General features: G+C 41.7%; 1 protein-coding gene across 2 annotated transcripts in view; it reads right to left on the bottom strand.

Moving 5' to 3' along the window:
- The window catches only part of DKK3 (dickkopf WNT signaling pathway inhibitor 3), a 102,720-nt gene that overhangs the window by 33,719 nt on the left and 45,991 nt on the right, over nt 1-23,010 (bottom strand). The window contains exons 1-2 of one of the 2 annotated variants that reach the window (XM_081312563.1): nt 13,443-13,666; nt 9,612-9,848 (exon numbers count right to left, since the gene is read on the bottom strand). In XM_081312563.1, coding sequence (XP_081168689.1) covers nt 9,612-9,824 — 213 coding nt within the window. In that variant the 5' untranslated portion in view covers nt 9,825-9,848; nt 13,443-13,666. Of the gene's footprint in view, nt 1-9,611; nt 9,849-13,442; nt 13,667-23,010 lie in introns of those variants that run through there. The other variant, XM_081312562.1, reaches the window with a different exon arrangement.

Below are 23,010 nucleotides of genomic sequence, written 5' to 3'. Positions count from 1 at the left end.
GTAATTACTAATTAAACTTCAATTTCCTGATGCTATATTACCAATTTAGTAAAATTACAGAGCTATGTTATTCTTACGAATATGAATAGATATAATCAAAAGTTGCTCTCCAGCCTTTATACCAAAAATTAATGTGTATGAATATTCTTTCATGTAAGATATTTGAGGTAAACCCAAGAATATGAAATATATATTTATATTACTACTTCAATAATGATCATGATAAAACTAAAAATACTGCAGTTTATACTTTTTATCATAGGAGGAAAACACATTCGACGTGGAGTTAAATAAATGTTGATTCGTGAAAGACAGTAAAGAAAAAATATAAAATTACTTGTCCTCTCTGCTATCTTATTCAATCTTTGAAAAGGAACAGCTGGCAATGCTTGTTATTTGAACTCTAGGACAAATTAGTCCACACCTTCTTTTAAATTTTGGGTACCTGCCCTAACCCAAAGAGCAAATGAACATATCGTGTTTGCCTTTAGCAAATACGCAGAAAGCCAATCAAGAAAAAAGAGCTGCTTAAAGATATTCAGGAATAACTACTCTTCATCAGGAAAAATCTGGTGCTGCTTATTTTGAGCTATCTGAGGCAGGAACACAGCCACACGGTAACCTAAGGAGTTTACTATCCATCTATAATCTATTACCAAACACTCATCTATAAAGCTCTTCATGGCTTGCCTTCTAGCTATGTCCAAGACCAGGGCTTTTCAACCGGTGGTACGTGTACCACTGGTGGTATGCGAGCACCTGGCTGGTGGTACGAGGCATCGCCTTCCTCCCCCCCGCCTCCCCCCACCTCCCCCCTGCTCCTTCCCAGCTTACTTGCTGCCGGAAAACATGCTGCTGCAGAAACCTACCAGGCTGCGCGAAGAGCGCAGGTGCAGAGTAAGGCCCCACCCTCCCCTGGGACTCAATGTGCAGCAACCATGTTGTCCTTCCCCCAGAAGCAAGCATGAGCCTGAAGGGGACAGAGCCATCCACTCCCTCGGCAGGTAGGTGTTTGCATCCACTCGCGTCCATCTTCTTTTCCTCCCCCCCGTGAGGTTGCGATACCCCTCATGGCCCTCACATTGCCTCCCTCCCGGGGCTCGAGAGATTTCCCCCTCTCCTCTTCCCGATGTGCAATGCAAATGGGAAAGCAAAGTGGCCAGACGGTGCACACCCTCCCCGAGGATCCATCCTGTGGCAGCAGGTGGGAATCGAGACCCACGTTTGTTTTCCTGATGCACGCCAGGGCAAGTGAAGACATCAGAACACGGGTGTGGAGGGAAAAATGCGCCCAACTCCCTCCCCCCCCGTTGTCAACTCCGTACAGCTGGCCCTGACCTCCGCCGACTGGAGCCGATTGTCGGAGGTCGGGGACGGCCGTATGGAATCACCAGCTGATCCGTATGGCCAGCCCCAATCTCTGCAAGTGGAAAGCAAGGGAGATTGCAGCAGCGCGAGATCGGCGTTTCTCAGCATGCACTGATTCGCGTTCCTGGCAATCTCCCTCGCTCGGTTTCAGCTTGCTTTCTGCAAGAGAAAGCCAGGCTGCAGGGCCGCCTCCGCGGGTGCTGATCTAGCACAGAGAGGGAGAGGCTGGTCCCCATTCGGCCCGCCAGCCCCGGGAGAGCCCTGCGCGAGTGGCTCGCTGGCTGCCAAATCCTGGCTTTCGAGCAGGAGCGGCCTTGCCCTGCTTGCCCTTAGTTGGCGCCGGGAGCAACCACCGCCACCTGCCCCGCTTTTCACAAGCCCTGCTATGCGGCTGCCACAGGTTTCCAGCAGTGGGAGGCTCCGGGACGAGGGCCTGTCAGGGGTGGAGTCGGGTCTGCTCTGGCGGACCGCTTCTGTGGCAGTGGGGCATGCTGGTGCCCTGTGCTGCACTCCACTGCGGGGGCCGCCCTGGGAAAGATGGAAGCGCAGCTGTAGTCCGGGACGGTCAACCGCTCCGAGTCTTGTCTGGCCGGCTTTGTGCCTCCGTCCCCCAAAAGCAGCTGGTTGTGAGTTGCTAGCATGCGCTTCCTTGAGTGCACCTCAGCCCCAGATATCCCCCCACCCAGGACTCCAGCTGCGTCTGCAGAAGACAAGCGGGGCGAAGGGTGCTTTGGTGCGTCTTCCATCCCTCCCATGTGAAGGGAACCTTCCTGCCCCACAGTCCACAGCAGCATTGTTGGCGTGTGTGGATTGACTCTGAGCAAATACGAGGTGTTTCTGTTGCTGGAATAAAGCTTATTAAATGAGCTAGCAACCTCCAAGTATCATTGATAGATCTTCCCCAACTTTCCTCCGGTGCTTTATAAAGAGTTAAGTGGGCATCAGTTTTCTTGGTAAAAATGGATTTGGAAGGAAGAAAGAAATGACAATGGGAGGGAGGGAAGGAAGGAAGGAAAGAAGGAAGGGACAATGGGAGAGAGGGAGGGAGGGAGAGAGAAAAATAGAGAGAGGGAGAGAAAGAGAAAGAGAGGGAGAGAAAGAGAGAAAAAGAGAGGGAGAGAAATAGAGAGAGAGAAAGAGAGAGGAGAAAGAAATAGGGAAGGAGAAAAAGAAATATATAGAGAAATAAATAGGGAGAGAAGGAGAAAGAAAGGGAAATAGAGGGAGAGAAAGGGAGAAAGAGAGAGGGAAAGAGAGGGAGAGAAAGAGAGAAAAAGAGAGGGAGAGAAATAGAGAGAGAGAAAGAGAGAGGAGAAAGAAATAGGGAAGGAGAAAAAGAAATATATAGAGAAATAAATAGGGAGAGAAGGAGAAAGAAAGGGAAATATAGGGAGAGAAAGGGAGAAAGAGAGAGGGAAAGAGAGGGAGAGAAAGAGAGGGAGAGAGAAAGAGGGAGAGAGAAGGAGAAAGAAAGAGGGAAGGAAATAGAGGGAGAGAGAGAGAGAGGGAGAAAGAGGGAAAGAGAGAAAGAGAGAAAGAGGGAGAGAGAAGAGAGAAAGAAAGAGGGAGGGAGAGAGAAAGAGAGGGGGAGAAAGAGGGAGAGAAAGAGAGGAAGAGAGAGAAATTAAATTAGTAACATGATTGTTAAGTGAATCTGGTTTCCCCACTAACTTTGCTTGTCAGAAGGTTGCAAAAGGCGATCACATGACCCTGGAACAATGTGACCATCATAAATATGAATCGATTGCCAAGCATCCGAATGTAAATCATATGACCCTGGGGATGCTGCAACGGTCATAAGCGTGAAAAATGGTCATAATTCACTTTTTTCAGTGCCGTCGTAACTTTGAACAGTCACTAAGTGAATTGTAAGTTGAGGACTACCTGTACTTTTATCATTATTTCCCTTTTTTTTTGGTCACGCTTTTGACACTTTGCTGGGCGACTGGTGGTACTCGGACATTGCCTTATCCTAAAAGTGGTACAATGGGTGAAAAGGTTGAAAAGCCCTGTCCAAGACCATCTCCTGTAAGGAGAACTGGCCTGTCCTATTTGCTCATATTTCCTTTCAAGAGATTAAAAAAAATGTTTTTTCACTGTGATCTGCCAGGTATCATTTTGAAATTTTGCAAATAAATAAACAAGTTACCACAATTATTTATTCTCACTGTACTCACAGCTAAAGATTTACAATTTAACCAATCACAGAGGAATAAAATTGTTGGGAAGGAAAAACAAAATTATCATAAAATGAAGGATCAAATCTGAATACAAATGGCACACTCCAGGCCAGATCTTATTGGCAACATAGATCATTCTGCCAAATACCAGTCAAACTTTGTTCTTAAGAGAACTGTCCCATCTTTCCCTAACTGCAGCGTTAATTTTCAGCTTTGGGCTTATCCCACAGCACATTCTTATGACAGGCAATGGGCAAATCATTTTAAGGCTCTTAGGCAGTCAGGTTTCACTTTCATTTTACAGTTGGCAAACAAAATAAGAACTTTGACTAGCACCCACAATTCCGCTTTAATACTTGAATTACTACTTGATCTATAAGAATCAACACGTAACATTATGCACTGACACAAAACTATATGATCAGGACCAGCGTAATTACCGTAATTAGAGGTATAATTTCCAGAAGTTTAAATCAAACCAATGAAGGAGAATATTTTGTTTAATCCCTTTTATATCCCGCCCTTCTCCGAAGACTCAGGGCGGCTTACAGTCTAAAGCACAAATCAATGTGCTTAACAATAGTCTTCATTCTATGTATATACCTGCTTATTAGGGCTTTCGCCCCCCCCCCAAGCGGCATTATTACAAAGTCAGCTTATTGCCCCCAACAATCTGGGTCCTCATTTTACCTACCTCGGAAGGATGGAAGGCTGAGTCAACCTTGAGCCTGGTGGGACGCGAACCTGCACTAATTGCAGGCAGCTGGTGTTACTTAAGGAGGCATTAGCCCACTGCTCCACCAAGGCTCATTATATTTGAATATTTGTAGCTCAGGATTGAAATGAAGGGTCCTTGGTGCTCTCTGAGCTTGCTTGTTTTCTTGCAAAGGTTTCATTACCCTAACTAGGTAACATCATCAGTGCTAGTGACAAGCATTGATGATATTACCTAGTTAGGGTAATGAAACCTTTGCAAGATAACAAGCAAGCTCAGAGAGCACCAAGGACCCATTAAATCAAACCATTATGTTCTAATTTATAGTTTAGTGAGAATGTCTGTATCAGTACAGAGATCCCCTTTATTATAAGTCTATCCCACATGAAAGAAAGGTTTTATTCTTGCTGTTGCTGCTTATCATAAGATAGAAAGGAAGGTGGGAGAAGTACATCAATGCAATTCTAGCTCTCTACAGCAATTAAAAATTCTCAACACGTCAATAGAAAGTACATTGATTCCAGTGACATTTGTCCAAGAAGCACAATGTGCCAGTGACAGAAATCAGAAGCAGAATCACACCAAGGCTGGCTGTATCCCAGAAAAACACAAGATTGTTTTATAAACAGGCTATGCTTAATCTCTAAAATGAAGCACCGGCACCACCCGTGCCCAGACATGTCTTCTGATAGGAAGCTGTTTTTGCTTCATCCCAGATGCCCACCTCAGCCACTGTTTCCATCTGCAAGTGAGAGGACACTCTGCTCATAATCAACAGCACTCACTGTCCACCAAATCTAAGCCTTGACTCTAGGCCCGGAGACAAACTGCAGGTTCAAGCACAACATAAAGTTGGAAAACAGAATATTAGGGAGAAGAGTTAACTGTGAAAGTACAAAGTACTAGATCTCAGAACAAAAGAAACCACAAGTACATTCTTTTCAGCCTGTCAGGAAAGCAAATTCGAAACAGCTGAATCACTTTCAGCTATGTAAATAAAAGCTGGGCTACACCAAGAATATCAAGAATACTGAAGACAGACTTTAACAGCTTTTTTGATCAGAATAAATGAGTGTGTCGGGAGAGAGCGAGAGGAATAAATCCATGAGCAAATTATTCTTTAAAAAAAAAACTTTGAATTTACACAACAGAATCTTGTTTTGTCTTGTCTCCATTCCCTAAAAACATGAGCCATGAAAGTATTTTCCCCCAGAGCGTGGCCAAGGGGAGGGCAGGGAAAAAGAAAATGGATAATAGATACAAATCTGCTTTGAGATTCAGGATCATCAGAACAAATACTTCTTTTCAGAAGCCCAGACATAAACAGTCAAGCTGACTGGCAGATAGATAATTCACAATGAAGAATGAACAAACAAACAAACCAGGGAAGCATAGATCATGACACTCAAAAACAGAAGAGAATGAGTTTCCTACCCAAGGATCATAAATAGTGCACAAATTAGTAGGAGATGATATGTCCAAGAGAGATATTCAGCAACAACCCCTCTAGCTGATTTCTAAAGAAACAAATAATAGAATAACAGAGTTGGAAGGGACCTTGGAGGTCTTCTAGTCCAGCCCCTTGCTCAGGCAGGAAACACTATACCATTTCAGATAAATGACTGTCCAGTCTCTTCTTAAAAACTTCCAGTGTTGGAGGCTCCTTAGTTCTAGGTTGGTGCTCGCCTTGATTAGTTTCCATCTATTTCTTCTTGTTCTGCCTTCAAAATAGGTTGGCCCCTTCTTCTCTGTGGCAGCCCATTAGATATTGGAATACTGGTATCTTAATATCCATGGCTATTCTATTTAGGCTACAATACTGTCTGGAATCAGTATGAATGTGCCAGGCAATTTCTATGTGATCTTCACTGCCTCCCAGTCTGGTTTCAATCCCAAGGCAAGCTGCTGGTTTTACCTATAAAGCCTTACTTTAAGGCAGAGGTCCCCAACCTTGTGGGCACCAGGGACCGGTTCTGTGGAGAGATATTTTCCAATGGACCGGAGGGGGCGTGGTTTTGTGTGCTGCCTGCATCCCACGGATGGGGCTTTGCTTATTTGTGCGGCCCGGTTGCTGGCATGCTGCGGCCTGGTACCAGTCCATGGACCGGGGATTGGGGACCCCAGCTTTAAGGAATACCATTCCAAGCAGGTTATGCCCTAGAAACTCTCTCTTTTCAGTGTCAGGCAAAGAAACATTTAGTTTTTCAGGCTTTTGAATAACGTTTTAGTGCTGTGTGACATTTGAACTTCCTCAATGTTTTGTTTTTACTTTTGACATCTAGAAACTATATAGATAGATCCATGAAGATCTATCCCTAATCTGTTCTTTAGTTTCTCAATGGTGCATTCATTGCCCCTGTAACTGAGTTCAGCCACCTTGCTGCTGGTTGAGCTCCTCATCTCTTTCCCAGCATTACAGCCTTACTTCCTTACTGCTGTTTTTACTCTGCATAATTATTATTTTATTATTTTCAGTACTTTGCTTTTATATGTTTAATATAATATTTTAGTATATATTTGCAGTTATTTTTAACATATTTGAATTGTTGGAATTTATCCAAAACCACATCAAAGGGGGGTGGGGGAGAGCTTGGTTTGTTTTTAAATGAGAAGTGGCATACAGACGTTTCAAATAAATAAGAAAATCCAGAAAACCTTCTATCATGCTGCAGTTGTGCCATGTTTTTGAGATTCAAGAAAATGACTTAATTATTTGGACCAATTACATAAAACGTTATTGCATAAGAACAATTGGTTAGCAGGTTATTGAACTAATATAAAAATTACTAAAAAAAAGTTTAACTGAATTCCATGGGTCATGTAGGCTGCTATGAATTTTATAAAACAGTAGCATCTAAACCATTCTGAAGCCAGACCTAGGTCTCTTCCAAGCTGTTGTTTCAACTTATGCCTCAACTATTATTTTCTTAGCAGCTAGGCTCCAATAATTAATTCCAAGGGGTAGAAGAGTAGGAGAATGTGGTACCCTGCCATTTGGACTGAATACCTTGCAAGCTGTTGCCCAAGCATCTCAGCCCAGATAGAATTTTCTTGGCTGCCCAAGAGAGGTTGGCATGAGCACCTGACAGGAGCAGCTTAAGGACACAATGAGCTAAGCCCCCCGCCCTTCCCCCTCGCTGCCCCATGAAGATGAATAATTTGGCCACCTAATGAGAAGGAAGGACTCACTGGAGAAGAGAGGGAAAGATTGAGGGCAAGAGAAGAATGGGACGACAGAGAATGAGGTGGCTGGATGGAGTTACTGAAGCAGTAGGCGTGAGCTTAAAGGGACTCCAGAAGATGGTAGAGGACAGAAAGGCCTGGAGGAATGTTGTCCATGGGGTTGCGATGGGTCGGACACAACTTTGCAACTAACAACAAGCATTCAGAAGTAAAAAAAAAGCATTTAAAAAGACATACTTAGGCAACAACTAGAAATGTAACTATTTTATAAAGTGTCTATTTAACAGGATTTACTTCTTCGAAGAGTGTTTGGTATGCAGCTTATTTTTCCGATCTTGACTAGTGTGAAAAGGATAAGGCTCCAAATCAAATCAAATGGGATTGGAACTCATTAGCTTGATGTGCACATTATGCTATGTCAGTTTAGTTTATTTAGATGTGGATTGTATGAACAAACCACTATGTTTTGTAAACCAGAATTTATGTTTCCAGTCCGGTCCATGCATAGTTAATTGTAGGTTGGCAAGAAATAATATCATTTCTTTCCAAAATGGCACATTCAGAATATTTGTGGAAGGGTATTTGTGTGTGTGTGGGGATATGAGATACAAGATTATTAGACAATAAATATCTCCTATATCAGAAAAGGGGGAAAAACACAAAGACATTTCCAAAATTCAACATGCATGTATATTTAATTAGTCTGTAAAGCAACAAACCTGCCAGTAATATTTAATGAAGCAGATGGACTTTCTTCCACAGTTACTGATTTAACATTAGAAGATCAGCAACATGAAAATGTGTCAAATTAAATCTCTCCATTTTTCAACACGTAAAATGCTCAAAAACTCTGCATTAATTTTTCACATCATGAAAATAGTTAATCAGGATGGGAAACAAGCTCAAACTAAACTCCACCTTAATATCACTGGCCTGAAAATATGTGTGATTCCAGGGGAAGAAAAATGAAAGACGAGCAGAAAGTGATTTTTTTCTTTTATATAAAACAAAAGCATAGATAAGAAAACAAGATTAGGTATAAATGAGGATCAAAAATTAATTTCTTCTTTGTAAGAGATTTGCAATTAAATTTCTACAGAAATGTGAATAAATTCTTTTGGTGTGTATTTGAGTTACAGATATTCTGTATTCTGCCTCATTCTCTCCTCTTTGCCTTTGAGATTTATTAATTCTTTTGACAACGATCAGATTAGAAAATGCTGTTACATTTCAGTCCTTCAGAAATACACAGCAACTATAAAGCATGCCCTAAAGTATGAATTAACTCTTGGAGGTCTAAAACTTTATAAATATTAGTGGAATAAAAATAATGGTGATAATGGTGGTACTTAAATAAAACATTTATTTATTTATTTATTTATTTATTTATTTATTTATTTATTTATTTATTTATTTATTTATTTATTTATTTGGTTTATATACCGCCCTACTCCCAAAGGACTCAGGGTGGTTTACAAGGCAAAATTTAAAAACAATACAATATAAAATTAAAATAAAATTAAATTAAGTCTAGCCGCAAAAAAATAAAATCACAATTTAAAAACATTAAACCCCTCAGTCCAGACCAGATAGCTCAAAGAGCCAGGTTTTTAGGTCCCGGCGAAATGAACGAAGGTCGGGGGCAGTCTGGAGTTCACTCCCCTAACATTTCACACTCTGTCTTGCTCATTGTCTAGGCCAGAGGTCCCCAACCCCCAGTCCGTGGACAGGTACTAGGCCACGGCATGCCAGAAACTGGTCCACCCAAACAAGCAAAGCCCCATCCATGGGGTGCAGGCAGCACACAAAACCATGCCCCCTCCAGTCCACGGAAAAACCTCTCTCGATGGAACCGGTCCCTGGTGACCAAAAGGTTGGCGGCCTCTGGTCTAGACAAGTTACTCAAATTAATCTATGCAACCATACTAGGCTGAGCAGGTAGATTTTCCACCATTTTATTACATTATTCTCACTACACAGACATATACCTTTGCTTGAGGTATTCAGTTAAAATGGTAATCATTTCAGGAGCACTGGTATGTTATATTTTAATTTTATTGTTGTTAATCTAAACCCCTAAACCCCTTAAAAAGCATAGTGTAGTAAAGTTCTCGATCAGTTTTAAACATTAAATTCTTTCCCCAACTCTTGGGGCAAAGTCTTACCTCTTTGACTGCATTGGTCAGCTTATACTGAGTGTCCTCCATCAATTCCTCAACTTCCTGGAGCATTTCATTCAGGCTAGTTTCATCCTTTGGAAAGCTTATAACTATCTCCTGGGGTTGCTCCCTTTTTTTAGTGTCGGAAGCAGGAGCTGAAAAGACCAGGCCAAGAAGAGCCGGCAAGAACAGCAGCCTTGTCGAGCCAAGCAGAAACATCCTCAGAGCTGCTGCAATAAGTCTCTATAGGCAAAGAAACAAAACAGAAACAAAAACCTCAATCTTTTTTTTCCCCAGTGAGAACACGTCTTAAAACAGGGGTGTCAAACTCAATTTCATTGAGGGCCGCATCAGCATTGCGGTTGCCCTCAGGAGGCCGGGTGGGTGTGGCCTACTGGGTGGGTGTGGCCTACTGGGTGGGCGTGGCTAAAGTGCGTATGGCCTACTGGGTGGGCATGGCCAGCTCTACATCGTTCGCATCAAGGTTGCCTATGGGGGCCTGGGCAGGAGTGGGACAGATCTGAGGGTCTCTGGCAGGAGGAGGGTCTCTGGGCCAGGGCCAAGGCAGTGGGGGCCGTTCCCTCACTGTTTCCAGGATGGCTTCGCGGGCCGCATGAAACCACTTCGCGGGCCGGATCTGGCCCCCGGGCCTTGTGTTTGACATGTCTGTCTTAAAAGAACTTCCAGATCCTAATTACACATATTAGATGATCAGTATTGAAAGCCAAGAAATGACACATTCAAGTTCTATGAATATGAATCGAATTTTTTCTTCAAAAGCTGGATCTTCTGCTCATTACATTAAGAGTAACCTTCAAAAATGCTGCAACACTGATTTTTTTTCCAGAATTCCAGCTGTGACAAAGTACTCAAATATCTTTTCTCTTTCCCATCTCTCTTTTCTCACACCTGGATACATATAATATCTATCGCAGAAGTTTGCCACTCAACATTAAATTCTTTCAGAGGATAATTGCCCTATAAGTTTCTTGCCTCCCTTGATTCTTTTGGTGATTCCTGCCAACCCTGGTGTTTTCCCAAGCCTATAATACCATCCTTTTGCATGGATAGTAGAATTTTAAAGTTGTTGCACGAAGCAATATCTACAGGTAGTACTTGTTTAGTGACTGGCTCATTTAATGACTGCTCAGAGTTTCAACAGTAATGAAAAAGTAACTTTATGACCAGTCCTTGCTTTGCAGCTCTGCAAGCAAAGGAACACTAAAAGTAAGATCATAAACACATCTGCAGTTTCACCTGGCAACTGCTTTGCTTAACAACTGAGTTGCCAGTCCCCACTTGAATTGCTAGTATACAACTTTCTGTACACAACCTCTCTTCTAACAGCAAACCAGCTTGTTAGATTCCCCAAGCTTCTGAGTTCCATTAACTAGAAGAGGTTTCAGCCTATACTAGCACATACAAGGCCAGATAGATTTTGAGGTGGAAATGATGGTAAGTCCCTTGTTAAGGAAAACTACATCATCTTTACATTATGAAGTACCTTCTTAAGATAAAGCCTAGCCATCTTTGAGTGAATGGTGCCAATTTGGCTACATAAGAACGAATTCTTATTTCTTTTGAGGAAATGAGTAGCTCCTGCAGCTTCAGACTGCATGGTTGATTTATCACACTGATCCACAAATATAGAGGACAATTGAACTGTATTTAAGTATTTAAAATGTACCAAATGTTCTTTTTTTAAATTATAAATGCTTAGAAGTATTCCTCTACAGTTTTGCTGTAAACATTTTGTTTAGCATTTTAATTGCTAAATGAAAACAAAAGGGCAGAGATACTGCCCTATCCTAAAAGCTAATTTCTTATGTACTGTACATTTTCTATATATGGATAGTCTCCAATTTCCATCTCCACGGAAGTAACAGTATGTAGAATTGGCTACAAAGAACTCCAGTGATCTCTGCAATCAGGGCAAATAGAAAATATTCCAGATGTATCTGTTTTTGAATCCATGTTTGTCACATTTCTAGCTCAAGAACCATTGTCTTTCTATGGACAACTCCAACCATACAACCATTCCCCATATACGTGGCAAATTTAATTCATACTTGAATTCTGACCCACTAGTGAAGGATTTAATTTGTCCCGAATATCAGTACTAAAGTTTTTAATCCAAAATATATGGTGAACAGATTCAAGTACCACAAGCAATTTAGGGGAATTTCAACAGTACCTGATACAGATGGATAATTTATTTATTCATTTTTATAATTATTCATATCTTATTATATTCTCCCAAAGGGACTTACAAGCAGTATAAAGAATAATGTGCTCAATATTATTTAAAAGTAAATAGAAAGCATCTATGATATTTTCCAGGGCACAGTTTTGGGGATGGAAGTCCAAATAAGCAATCTTCTGAGATGGCTGCTGTCTTTTTTACCTTCCCTTTAGAGTTTTCTCATAAAGATATATATATATATATATATATATATATATATCAGTCATTTATCCTCATATGTATGAAGAGAAAGTCAATTAGGCATAGTGATTAAGGCACCAGGTGTGAACAACCAGATGCACAGATGAAGAATTCAAATAGCTGGTTTACTGATGATGCCTATACCCAGGAATCTTCTCAGACTGATAGTCGGGTAAGACTAGATAAGATTCAACTGCATTCACATAGGAATTCCAGACTATTTCCCCATTTGACTTCTCCCCACCCCCACCCCCCTCAGCCAGTCTCAGTCTCTCTCCCAACACCTGACCTAACTTTGAACCAGTCAATGTCTCTTAGCCCTATGAAGGAGGCAATGGAAAATCATTTCTGAAAAATGCTGTCAAGTTACAGAGACTTGCCCAAGCAGTCAGCAGGAGTACACATTAATTCAAAGCGACCCCTCTCCCGCTTTGCATGAAGAACATTTTCAGGATGCATTACTAGTTTACTGTGCACCGCATATGCATAATTCATCCACATAGTTACATATACTGTATTACAGACCAGGAAAAGCTTCTGGGGCAGTTTGGGGCCTCAATCTGTTCCTCCCCCAGATATTAAGCCCAAGAATTCTTACTGGAGTGAATTTATTTATTCATTCAACTCTTTAGATCGGTAAAGAGTTTATTCATTACTCTTTACTTTATTAGCAACTCAAGGTGAGTTACTCCCACCTCCTAATTTCCCCATAATAACAACCCTGCGAGGTGGATTGGGGCGAGAGACACTGACTGACCAGAATCATCACCTGGCTTTCATGCTTGCGGACGGGACTAAAATTCTAGACTAGAGTCAGCACTTAACTACTAACTATACCACTAAAATCATTTAAAAAAAAAGAGTAGCCTTAAAAAAGTATAAGGAGAAAAGAGTCAAAAGTCCAGGAAGCGGCTCTTTGACCCAGTTGCCCTGAGGTTGCAGCGACAGCCTCTTTCACCGTTACAACCCATTTCCTAAGCGGGCAGAAAACGAACGGGCCAGCCGCTCTTGCAAAAAGGCATCTTCCATCCACACACACACACACACACACACACACACAGCGGCCCGAAGGCTCCCGGCGCGGACCTGTCTTGAGCAGCCTCAGCCGCGCCAAGAACAGATTACCGAGAAGGCGAGAAGGATGCAGGCTAATCCAGACAGGCTCAGGTTGAGCCTCGGAAGAAGCCTCCCCCAAATCCCGGCCTTAAGCAGAGTGGAGACCAAAAGCTCCTTGACCCCGGTCCTCCCACTCCTCTCGGGACTCGCCGCCGACCCGACAGGGGACGCCTTCGCCGAGCGCACAGGCGTAGGATCGATGAGTAAATAAAGAGCTTTTTTTTCTCTTCCCCCATCGCCCAACCCTAGCCCGGTTTCCCACAGCCCTGCGTGCCTACCCGCCAGCCTTAGAAGAAACCGGTCTTTTTTGCCCTCCGCCCAGCTCCTGGCTCTGGAAAAAGCGCGCTCAGCTCCTCCTAGGCCTGCCTGCCTCGCCGGGTCTGCAGCCGCTCTCCCTGGTGCGCCTGAGCGAGGGATGCGTTGGCACCTCCGCACCTCCTCCTCCTCCTCCTCTTCGCCGACTGGCTGGGCCACCCGCCCTCGGGAGAGGACGAGGAAAAAGCCTTTGAGGAAGCTCGCGCCAAGCCTGGAAAAAAAAAAGCAGCAGCGGCGGCGGCTCCAGCAGCTCCCGCGCGCGTTCACGGCTATTGGCTGCCCGGGCAAAGAGACCTACGCACCAAGCCCCAGGAGGTGGACGGGATTAGGGGGAAAAAAATGCTGGTGAAGGAAAGAGCCAATTAGCAGCCCGTCCCGACGCAAACCCCCCCTCCCCCGCCCGCCACTTTAATTAGCTGCCTGGGAGCGGAAGGTGTTGTCTTTGCGGGACTGCATCCCTAAAAAGGATGGCGACGCGAGGAAAGCGATGAGTTGCCAGCACTTGGACGGGCTTGCGAGGTTGTTCCACCCCCTTTGCCGTAAACCACGTTTCTTTTGCGTGGTATAAAAACGGGATCGCTTAGATTAGAAAGACGGGAAGGGCGGGAGAGGGATCGGGTTTTCGTTTTGGTTTTTTTGTACGGGGGGGGGGAAAAACATCGATTTTAATGAGGCTTACTTTTGAACAAGTTCGGTTAAGACTGCCGCTTTCTCGAAGAGGAGCTGGAAAGTGATCCGACTCTGGAACAAGCGTGGTCCTTCCTTGCTTTTTTCAAAGGGATGTAGACTTAAAGTAACATTTCATCAGTTCTACACTTATAGGTAGAGTGTTCTTTGTAAGCCGAGGCACGCTGAAGCTTATGGCAGAATACATTTATTAGTATTTTTTTTCCTTTCCCACAGGCTATTGTGACTGCCAGACTAACCATGACTTAAGGACATTTCTTATTTTTAACTTTTTTGAATAAAAACGCTCCTAAAGGAGGCTCAGGGCAGGAAATCTCTTGTTAAGTACTAACCTAATTCAGGATAGATAGATAGATAGATAGCTAGATAGATAGATAGATAGATAGATAGATAGATAGATAGATAGATAGATAGATAGATAGATAGATAGATAGATAGATAGATAGATGATAGATAGATAGATGATAGATAGATAGACAGACAGATAGATGATAGATAGATAGATAGATAGACAGACAGATAGATGATAGATAGATAGATGATAGATAGATAGATAGATAGATAGATAGATAGATAGATAGATAGATAGATAGATAGATAGATAGATAGATGGTAGATAGATAGATGATAGATAGATAGATAGATGGTAGATAGATAGATGATAGATAGATAGATTGATAGATAGATGATAGATAGATAGATAGACAGACAGATAGATGATAGATAGATAGATGATAGATAGATAGATAGATAGATGGTAGATGGTAGATAGATAGATGATAGATAGATAGATGATAGATAGATAGATAGATGATAGATAGATAGATGATAGATAGATAGATGATAGATAGATAGATAGATAATAGATAGATAGATAGATGATAGATAGATAGATGATAGATAGATAGATAGATAGATAGATAGATAGATAGATAGATAGATAGATAGATAGATAGATAGATAGATAGATCTATTGAAAACACAAGGCTTGAGCAACCTACAGGCGATGCCAAGAATTGTGGTCCAACTCATTTAAAGGACACCAGGTTGAGGAAAGCTATGAATAAGGGACTAATATAAATTTGCAATAGTTTGCATTGTGTATGTAGGCACACACCCATAAACTCACACCCTACCTAATGGCTTTGTCTTTGAGAAAATTGCCACCCTTCTTCTGTTTGCACAACATGTCAAGGGAATAGCAAACAACATTTATGGAACTCAGTTATTAAATTGGAAACGGACTTTATTAAATTGGAAACAGAAACTGAAATGAAAAAAACTGGTTCTGTGTGTTTTGAAAAAAAATTGCATTTTTCATTGTTGTAGTCTAATCATGGGAGTTTTCCTACCAGGTCTTTGTTTTATCTATTAAATAAGATTGTTGTATTTAAGAGCTCAAACTCATCTTGTTCATTTTCTTTATGCTGAGCATTAATACGGAGACAATGAACATTTTGCACCAATCTTTCTGTAATCTGTATCTTCCAAGTGACCCAGAAGAGTTAATTTCCACATTTTTAATCACTCTAGCCCACAGATGTCAAACTCACTGCATCACATGACTTATCATGACTTTTTTCACATTGCCGGAGCTGGTGTGGGTGTGGCCTCTGCATGATGCAACCAGCCTGCAGTTTGATACCCCTGCTCTAGACAGTTGCAAAATCAGCTGAAATTCCTGAAGGAGATTTTTGTTCCACTTTTTTTCCTCTCAGCTAAGCCTAAATTCAGAATTGTGAGCCACACGTACATACTGAGAAGAAATATTAAACTTCTCTTGGAATAATTATCTGGCTGCCAAACCATGGAAACCTGGCAGCTGGAATATGGTCATAGGAAATTGTGACTCTTTTCATGTTGATTTTTTTTTAGATATGGAAGAAATTTGATGATAGCCAAGTTTGAACCATTCCAAATATAGAAGCAATAATTTTATGGATCCAAAAATTTTATAGACAAAATTCCAATTGTAATACACTGATTTTTACTATTAGGAATGTCTGTTGTTCAAAATTCACCTTGAGGCCGGCTGCTCTTTTTCGGGAAATATATCCTTTATCTCAGGGGTCCACAACCCCCAGTCCGTGGACCAGTACCCCGTGGCATGCCAACAACTGGTCTGCACAAACAAGCAAAGCCTCATCCGCGGAATGCAGGCAGCACAAACAACCACGCCCCCTCCGGTCCGCGGAAAAACCTCTCCACAGAAGCAGTTCTGGTGCCCAAAAGGTTGGGGACCTCTGCTTTACCTGAACAAGAAAAATGTATTGAAGTGTACTACTTACTTTTTATGATAAGGGATGAAAGGTAAGAGGGGGCATAGATGCAGATATGCACAGCTGCAGTAAGTGACTTGGATGAACAGGAAGAAACTGGATGAGGATACTAATTGCTGCAGGCCATCATCGTATCTGGTTCTTACTCTGGGTAATGAGGGGGATCAGATAGAGAAGCACAATGTAATCATGCATCCCTACTTCCTTAGTTCCTTATTGCTTGGGCATTAATGCTATGGTGAATTACAGATAGTTTTCACTTACTGACCATAATTTGGATTAGCAATTGTTTTATAACTGCAAAGCAGTTATAAAGTGAAAAAATCATATGATCCTGCACAAGTTATAACAATAACCGCAGTCGTTAAACAAATCATTGTGAATTTTTAAGGGCAAACATGATCTCAACTTGCAATTTCCTGCCGGCTTCCCTATTGACTTCTTGATGATCACATGACTGCGGGATGCTGTGACTCATAATTGCATGTTGGTGCCAAACACCTGAATTGTGATCATGGGGGCACTGACAGCTGCAATGTCAAGGACCATTAGCTGTCATAACTGAACAATTGCTGAAGAAGTGGTTGGTAACCAAGGACTGCCTGTATGTTCTTGGTAGGAAGTTTATAATATTGATTAAATTATATCTCCAAATATGGAATTCATCGGTCAGGAACCTCAGATATATTGTGGATGAATTGCGGAAAATTACTATGCACTCAGAAGAATTAAACATTCTAAAGGAACCTTCTAAAGGAAATTTGATTTAAAAAAAGAAAGATTGAATAATAGAATTCTGTATGCTCTAGATTTCATTCGTTGCTTAAAAGTTGATCTGTATTATCTTGCATTAACTTATTAGACCAAAAAGTGGTGTTTTTTTAATGTATCTTATTTGTTCAGTGTTGGATGTTAACTGTTTATAATTTGAAGGTACTTCTAACACAAAGAAAAAAATATTAAAAAAATTGTATTCTAACAATATAGAGTGTTTATATATTATTATACTTTATATATTACACTCTTATTTTCTCTTTTATTTTTTAAACTATTTTAGTAACTAGCTTATATTAATGTGGTTTATTTTTTTTACTAGCTTTTGTTGAACCGGTTGAATTGTATTTACAATTCGGTCAACCCCTTTTTGTTCTACTTTTACCTGTACTTCTACAAAAATATATAAAATTATACTGAAAACATTTGCTACCCATGTAACTCTGTATTTTTTTCTTTATATATCATAATCTCTAGTACCACAGTGCTGCTGTGATATTTTGATGCTCACATATTTTCATGCTAATTCCACTGAAAATGCAGTTTTCCCCAAATATTTCTAGCATATACCATTGTGTCCTATTCTGAGCCATAGCAAGTGGCATGGTTCAGAAATAAGTAGATTCTTCCTTTCTTACTATAAGCAACACGTATGTGCTGAAATTCCATGCCAGCTAAAAGCATATTGTTATACTATATGTGGTGGAAGTGCTCCTTAAAACATTTTTGGCATAAAGTACCCCTGTTGCTGTATCAAAAGCTAAAATTTATTTATTTATTCATTTATTTATTTAGAAAATTTATATTGCTGCCTACTCACACATGGTGACTCAAGGTGGCTTACAAGGATACAAAAACACCATATAAAAGAAGTAAAAATAATAAGAAAAATAATATAATAATAACCCCCCCAAAACTAACAACAACTTACACTCATACCAGCCATTTAATGGGCTCCATCCCACTCTGGGCTCCTCAGGCCCGCTGGCAGAATCATGTCTTCAGGGCCTTCCAAAAGAGTATCAGAGTGGGGGCCAGTCTAATTTCTGGAGGGATGATGTTCCAGAGGGAGGGAGCCACCACAGAGAAGGCCGTTCTTCTGGGCCCCACTAGATGTGTCTTCTTAGGGGACAGGACATGCAACATTCATTGGCTCCCCACTCTAGTGGGTCGGGTAGATGTGACCCGCAAGAGACGGTCCCTCAGATAACCTGGTCCCAAGCCATAAAAGACTTTAAAGGTGAAAACCAGCACCTTGAATTCCACCTGGAAGCCAATTGGCAACCAATGCAGTTCCTGCAGGAGGGGTGATAAACGTGCACACCGAAGTCTGCACAAAACCAATGCAGGCTGCTGCATTTTGCACCAACTGGAGCTTCCAGATACTCTTCAGGGGCAGCCCTATGTAGAGCGCATTGCTGTTATCCTTTTAAGAGTATGAGTAGTATGTTTACAGTTCATACCCTTAAATGTCTTCTAGTTTTTCTTGAAAAGATAACAAGCTTCAAAAGCAATACAGTATTGTATTTTATATTGTATTCTGGGGTTTTTTTATGTACTCTTCCGTTACTCCCTAGAGTCATTGTTTTGGGATGGGCAACTGTATAAATGCAATGCATGAATGCAAATACATTCCATGTATAAGCAACTAGGTTAGAATAATCTGTGCTCTAACTAAAAATTGCATGGTTTGGATGTTTTGATCTACAGTATGAAAAAAATGCAGGACTTCATTGTGGTTCTGGACAGAAACATTTTTGGAGAAGATAAAGAGCAAGGAGTGATCAATATTCTTTGGCAATTGTGTGCACAGCCATCAGTGTGGCAACTGAGTGGACACAACAGAAAACAAACATGAGAGAATTGGAAAGGCCAACTGTGTTGCTGTGTCGTACAGCATCAGTGGAAAAATGAACACAAGAAAGCAGGAGGCAGGTGAGTTGATGGGACATGCCATGCTGGGAACCTCTGGTAAAGGGGGAGGTACGCAGGCTGGTTAATTGGCAGAGAGAGGCAGGACATTGGGAAGGTTCAGAAAGGGTGGAATATGCTGCAGTTGGACTTGGGCAACTGAGGGGAGAGAGGGAAGAAAAGATGCCGGTAGATCCAGGAGGAACAAGTCATGGGATATGCTGCACTGGGACTTGGGTGTCAGAATGGAGCAGAGAAGGGAAGGCAGAGAATGTGTTGGGAAATGGGGTTGGCATGCAGGCAGGCCAAAGGGATTGTGGGATTTATTTATTTAGCGAATGGCATATGAGACCAAGGAAGCTACAATGTTATGCACACAGTAGAAGTCCTGGCAGCCAAGTTATTAATCTTGTTTGTTGCACCGGTGCACCACAAGAGGGCGAAGTAGCTTCACACCAGCTGGGCTGCAACATTCTCAGAGGGAACTCATCTGGGACTTTCTTCCATGCTCCTCTGCCGATTGTGTCCAGGCAGATTCAGCACTGGCTCCAACTCCCTGCACAGAGTGCAGCCAGCAGTTTCCCACCGCCAAAATGGCCATACTTAACTTATCGACTTGCAAACAATGCTTTCAAATTGCTGGGTGAGCAGGAGCTAGAAACAAGATGGGAGCTCACTCTGTCCTGCGGATCTGGACTCGAACCACCAAAGTGCTGGCAATTTCTCAACACATCCAGCATCATTAAGCCTCTGCACGACTGTGTCCCCGTAGATGTGGGAAAGGGGTTGGAACACACTAATCGTCCCTATTTGCCCAGCAAATCTCACAGGGGTCTGCCCAATTTTGTTTCAGTCAAAACCTGGAACAACCAAAACATTCTGAGCTTCTGTTGAACTGTGACCAATATGGGAAGTGAGAGGATGGATCAAGGTTTTCTGTTCTACATGTATTTTGTAATCGTGTACTGTGAGTCTGAATCTTTGTACTCATTTAAAGAGTTCATTGCTGTTTTAAAATATCAAGGGGATATTTAAAAATCATCAGATAAAAATATTAAAATGACTGAGACACTAGATAAATGAAGAATTACCACAAAGTCAACGCACAAGTTCTGACTTCAGACTCAGCCTTCCATCCTTCCGAGGTAGGTAAAATGAGGACCCAGATTGTTGGGGGCAATAAGCTGACTTTGTAATAATGCCGCTTGGGGGGGTGTGAAAGCCCTAATAAGCAGGCATATACATAGAATGAAGGCTACTGCTAAGCTTGTAAGCCGCCCTGAGTCTTCGGAGAAGGGCGGGATATAAATGGAATTAAAATGAGAAAAAATTTTTTTCCAAAACCTGCCACATTCAAGTAAACAGGAAGTAATGATCAGGCAGTGTCATGCTTGATGCCTGATCTCTGGATTAGCAAAAGTTTCACTGATGAGAGTGTCATTGGTAACATCTCTCTCGTTGTAAAGCCAGTGAAAACAGAGGGAGCCAAGCACTTCATTTCTTATCTTTGAAGTTAAAAATAGTGAAGCAGAAAGGATATTAATAGATAGTATGATAATCCAGAATGGCTGCTCCACAATACCCTAATAGGAACAGTCCTTCTGAATTACATTAAGACAATGACATAGTGTGTCCTGTGATTAGTAATTCCATTTTAAAAACTGTCTGGTCATACTTTAATTCTTTAGAGTTTTCATGAATGCAAAAGGAATGTAGATCTCTCATGTATAACTGGAAATGCACCTCCCACTTGATCACATAGTGGGGTAGCCCAAGGACTTCATCTGTTCCTACAGTTCTGGGTGACCTGAATTAAAACCACAAAATAATAGCATTTTACTGAAAATATTTTAAGACTGTAGGTATAACTGATATAACTGTAGAAGCATTAAATTATGAATGTTTATGGAAGACCCATGCAGCTTTTTAAGGTTACAGTTGTGTCTGACAATTGGAAGAATAAGATTATTGATCCTCTAACAGTGTACAAAATAGCAAAAGTGAGTGCAAAAATGGCATGAGGACTAGCTTGTTAAAATGCCTGAAAAGAGTTTGGAAGAATTCTGATCTGAAGAGTATGTGTAGTAACAATGAGTAAAGGATGGAAAGTATGGTGTGGCTTCATGCCAGTCAGGGATTGTGAAGATCTTAGATCTTCAGGAGATCTTAGCAATGGATGAATACGAGAAAGTTTACTGGATGCCTATCAAAATGAATAGGCTTGATTTATAGAATGTCCTGCATGCTTATGAAAAAAATAATTTATAAGTGCAGTAAGATGATTATGATGGAAGTAAAGCCAATATAATCATTTTATAGGTTATTTTAAAATGTGTTTTATTCTGTTTTTGTTGCGTGCTGCCAAAAATTACATCAATGAGATGGGTAGCTATATAATTTTGATAAACAAAATAAATGCAATACTTAGCAAATGGTTAGCTGATCAGGATGTATTACAAGGAAGTATGATATCCCCTTGGTGGTTTAATGCATTTAGAACAGGGGTGTCAAACTGCTGACCTGTGGGCCGGACGTGTCACCAGGAAACCGCGCCCACCCCATTGCCAGCAATGGAGAAAAAGCTCTGATATGTTGCACAACGTCACATGACGTTGCGAGTTTGACATGTCTGATTTAGAACAACATACAGAATATACAGACATGCATGCTTCCCCCCCTCAGGAATGCATTATTGAGATAATAATGGACAAAGGAAGCAGATTCTCAATACCCTATTCACAGTACAAACACTTGCTCTTGGTTTGTAGAAGAATGCTATTAGCTATATATAAATGAATCATTATCGATGTAAATGAACTATGTATGATAATATTGAAATAGGACAATAATTCATGGCAAACTAGAACTCAGAATCTCCCATTTTCTAGCATGGTACCTTTAACCATTACACCAAACTAGCTGTCCTCTCTTTTGGTTTCTTTCTTTTTTTCCCTTTTCTTCCTCTTTTCTTTATAACTTTCTGTATTGTTACTGTAATGTATTGGGATTTTACTTTAACTGCTTTCACGTGTCTTTTGAATGCTGCTTAAGGTTGCTCAATTAGGGTGTCTGTGTGACAGTCGCTGACTTGCCAGACATGCAGTCTCCAAGAAGATCATAGGATGATTTGGGGCGGGAATGGGTTCCTTTAAACCTATTGGCCACCGCCTAGTGGCCAACCATAGAAATAGCTGTGCAGAAGCCTCTGATTCAGTTCTGTTCCTGCTTGCCTCAATAAAGAAATATTCCTGTTTGAACCCTCTCATCTTGCTTCCTGCCTCCACAGAACTCACTATGCAACACTGGCGACGAAGGTGGGATGCTGCTTCTTCAGAAAAGCTGAAAGTCACTAGGGGGTGAGGCCAGCAAAGCGCCTGGCAGGGAATGCGTTTCCCCCCCCACGGTCAGCCTAGCAAGCCATGCTAGCAACCACCCCGCCCTGCAGACCAGTCCCAGGGCCTACAGAAGAAGCAGGACGAGGCAACGAGAGGCCCAAGCCGCAAAGACTTCCTGAAGATGGAGAAAGTCGGAAGGCTTGAGGAGTTTGATGTTACTCACCCACAGAGATGGGCATCCTAAATCTCGAGAGTCGAAAACTACCTCTGCACCAACCAAGTCACCAAAGATGGCCTGAAGGCCACAACACTCCTCTGTGTCTGCGGGCCTGCAACCTTCGATATTGTGAAGAACTTGGTCGCACCAGTGCAGCTGGAGTCCGTTACTTACGTGGACTGAAGAAACGGCTTGGTGACCATTTCCAGCCCAAGTTGTCAGTGATAGCATGGAGGCACGCCTTTGAACAATGAGTTCAACAACCCGGAGAGACGGCAGTGGAATTCATCATGGTGTTGAGACAAGCTTCGTGCCTGTGCCAATTTTT

Source organism: Vipera berus (assembly GCF_964194415.1).
Source record: "Vipera berus genome assembly, chromosome: 1".
In the NCBI taxonomy this organism is placed as follows: Eukaryota; Metazoa; Chordata; class Lepidosauria; order Squamata; family Viperidae; genus Vipera; species Vipera berus.
Note: the sequence above shows the minus strand (reverse complement) of the source record. Positions and strands in the feature narration are given on the sequence as shown.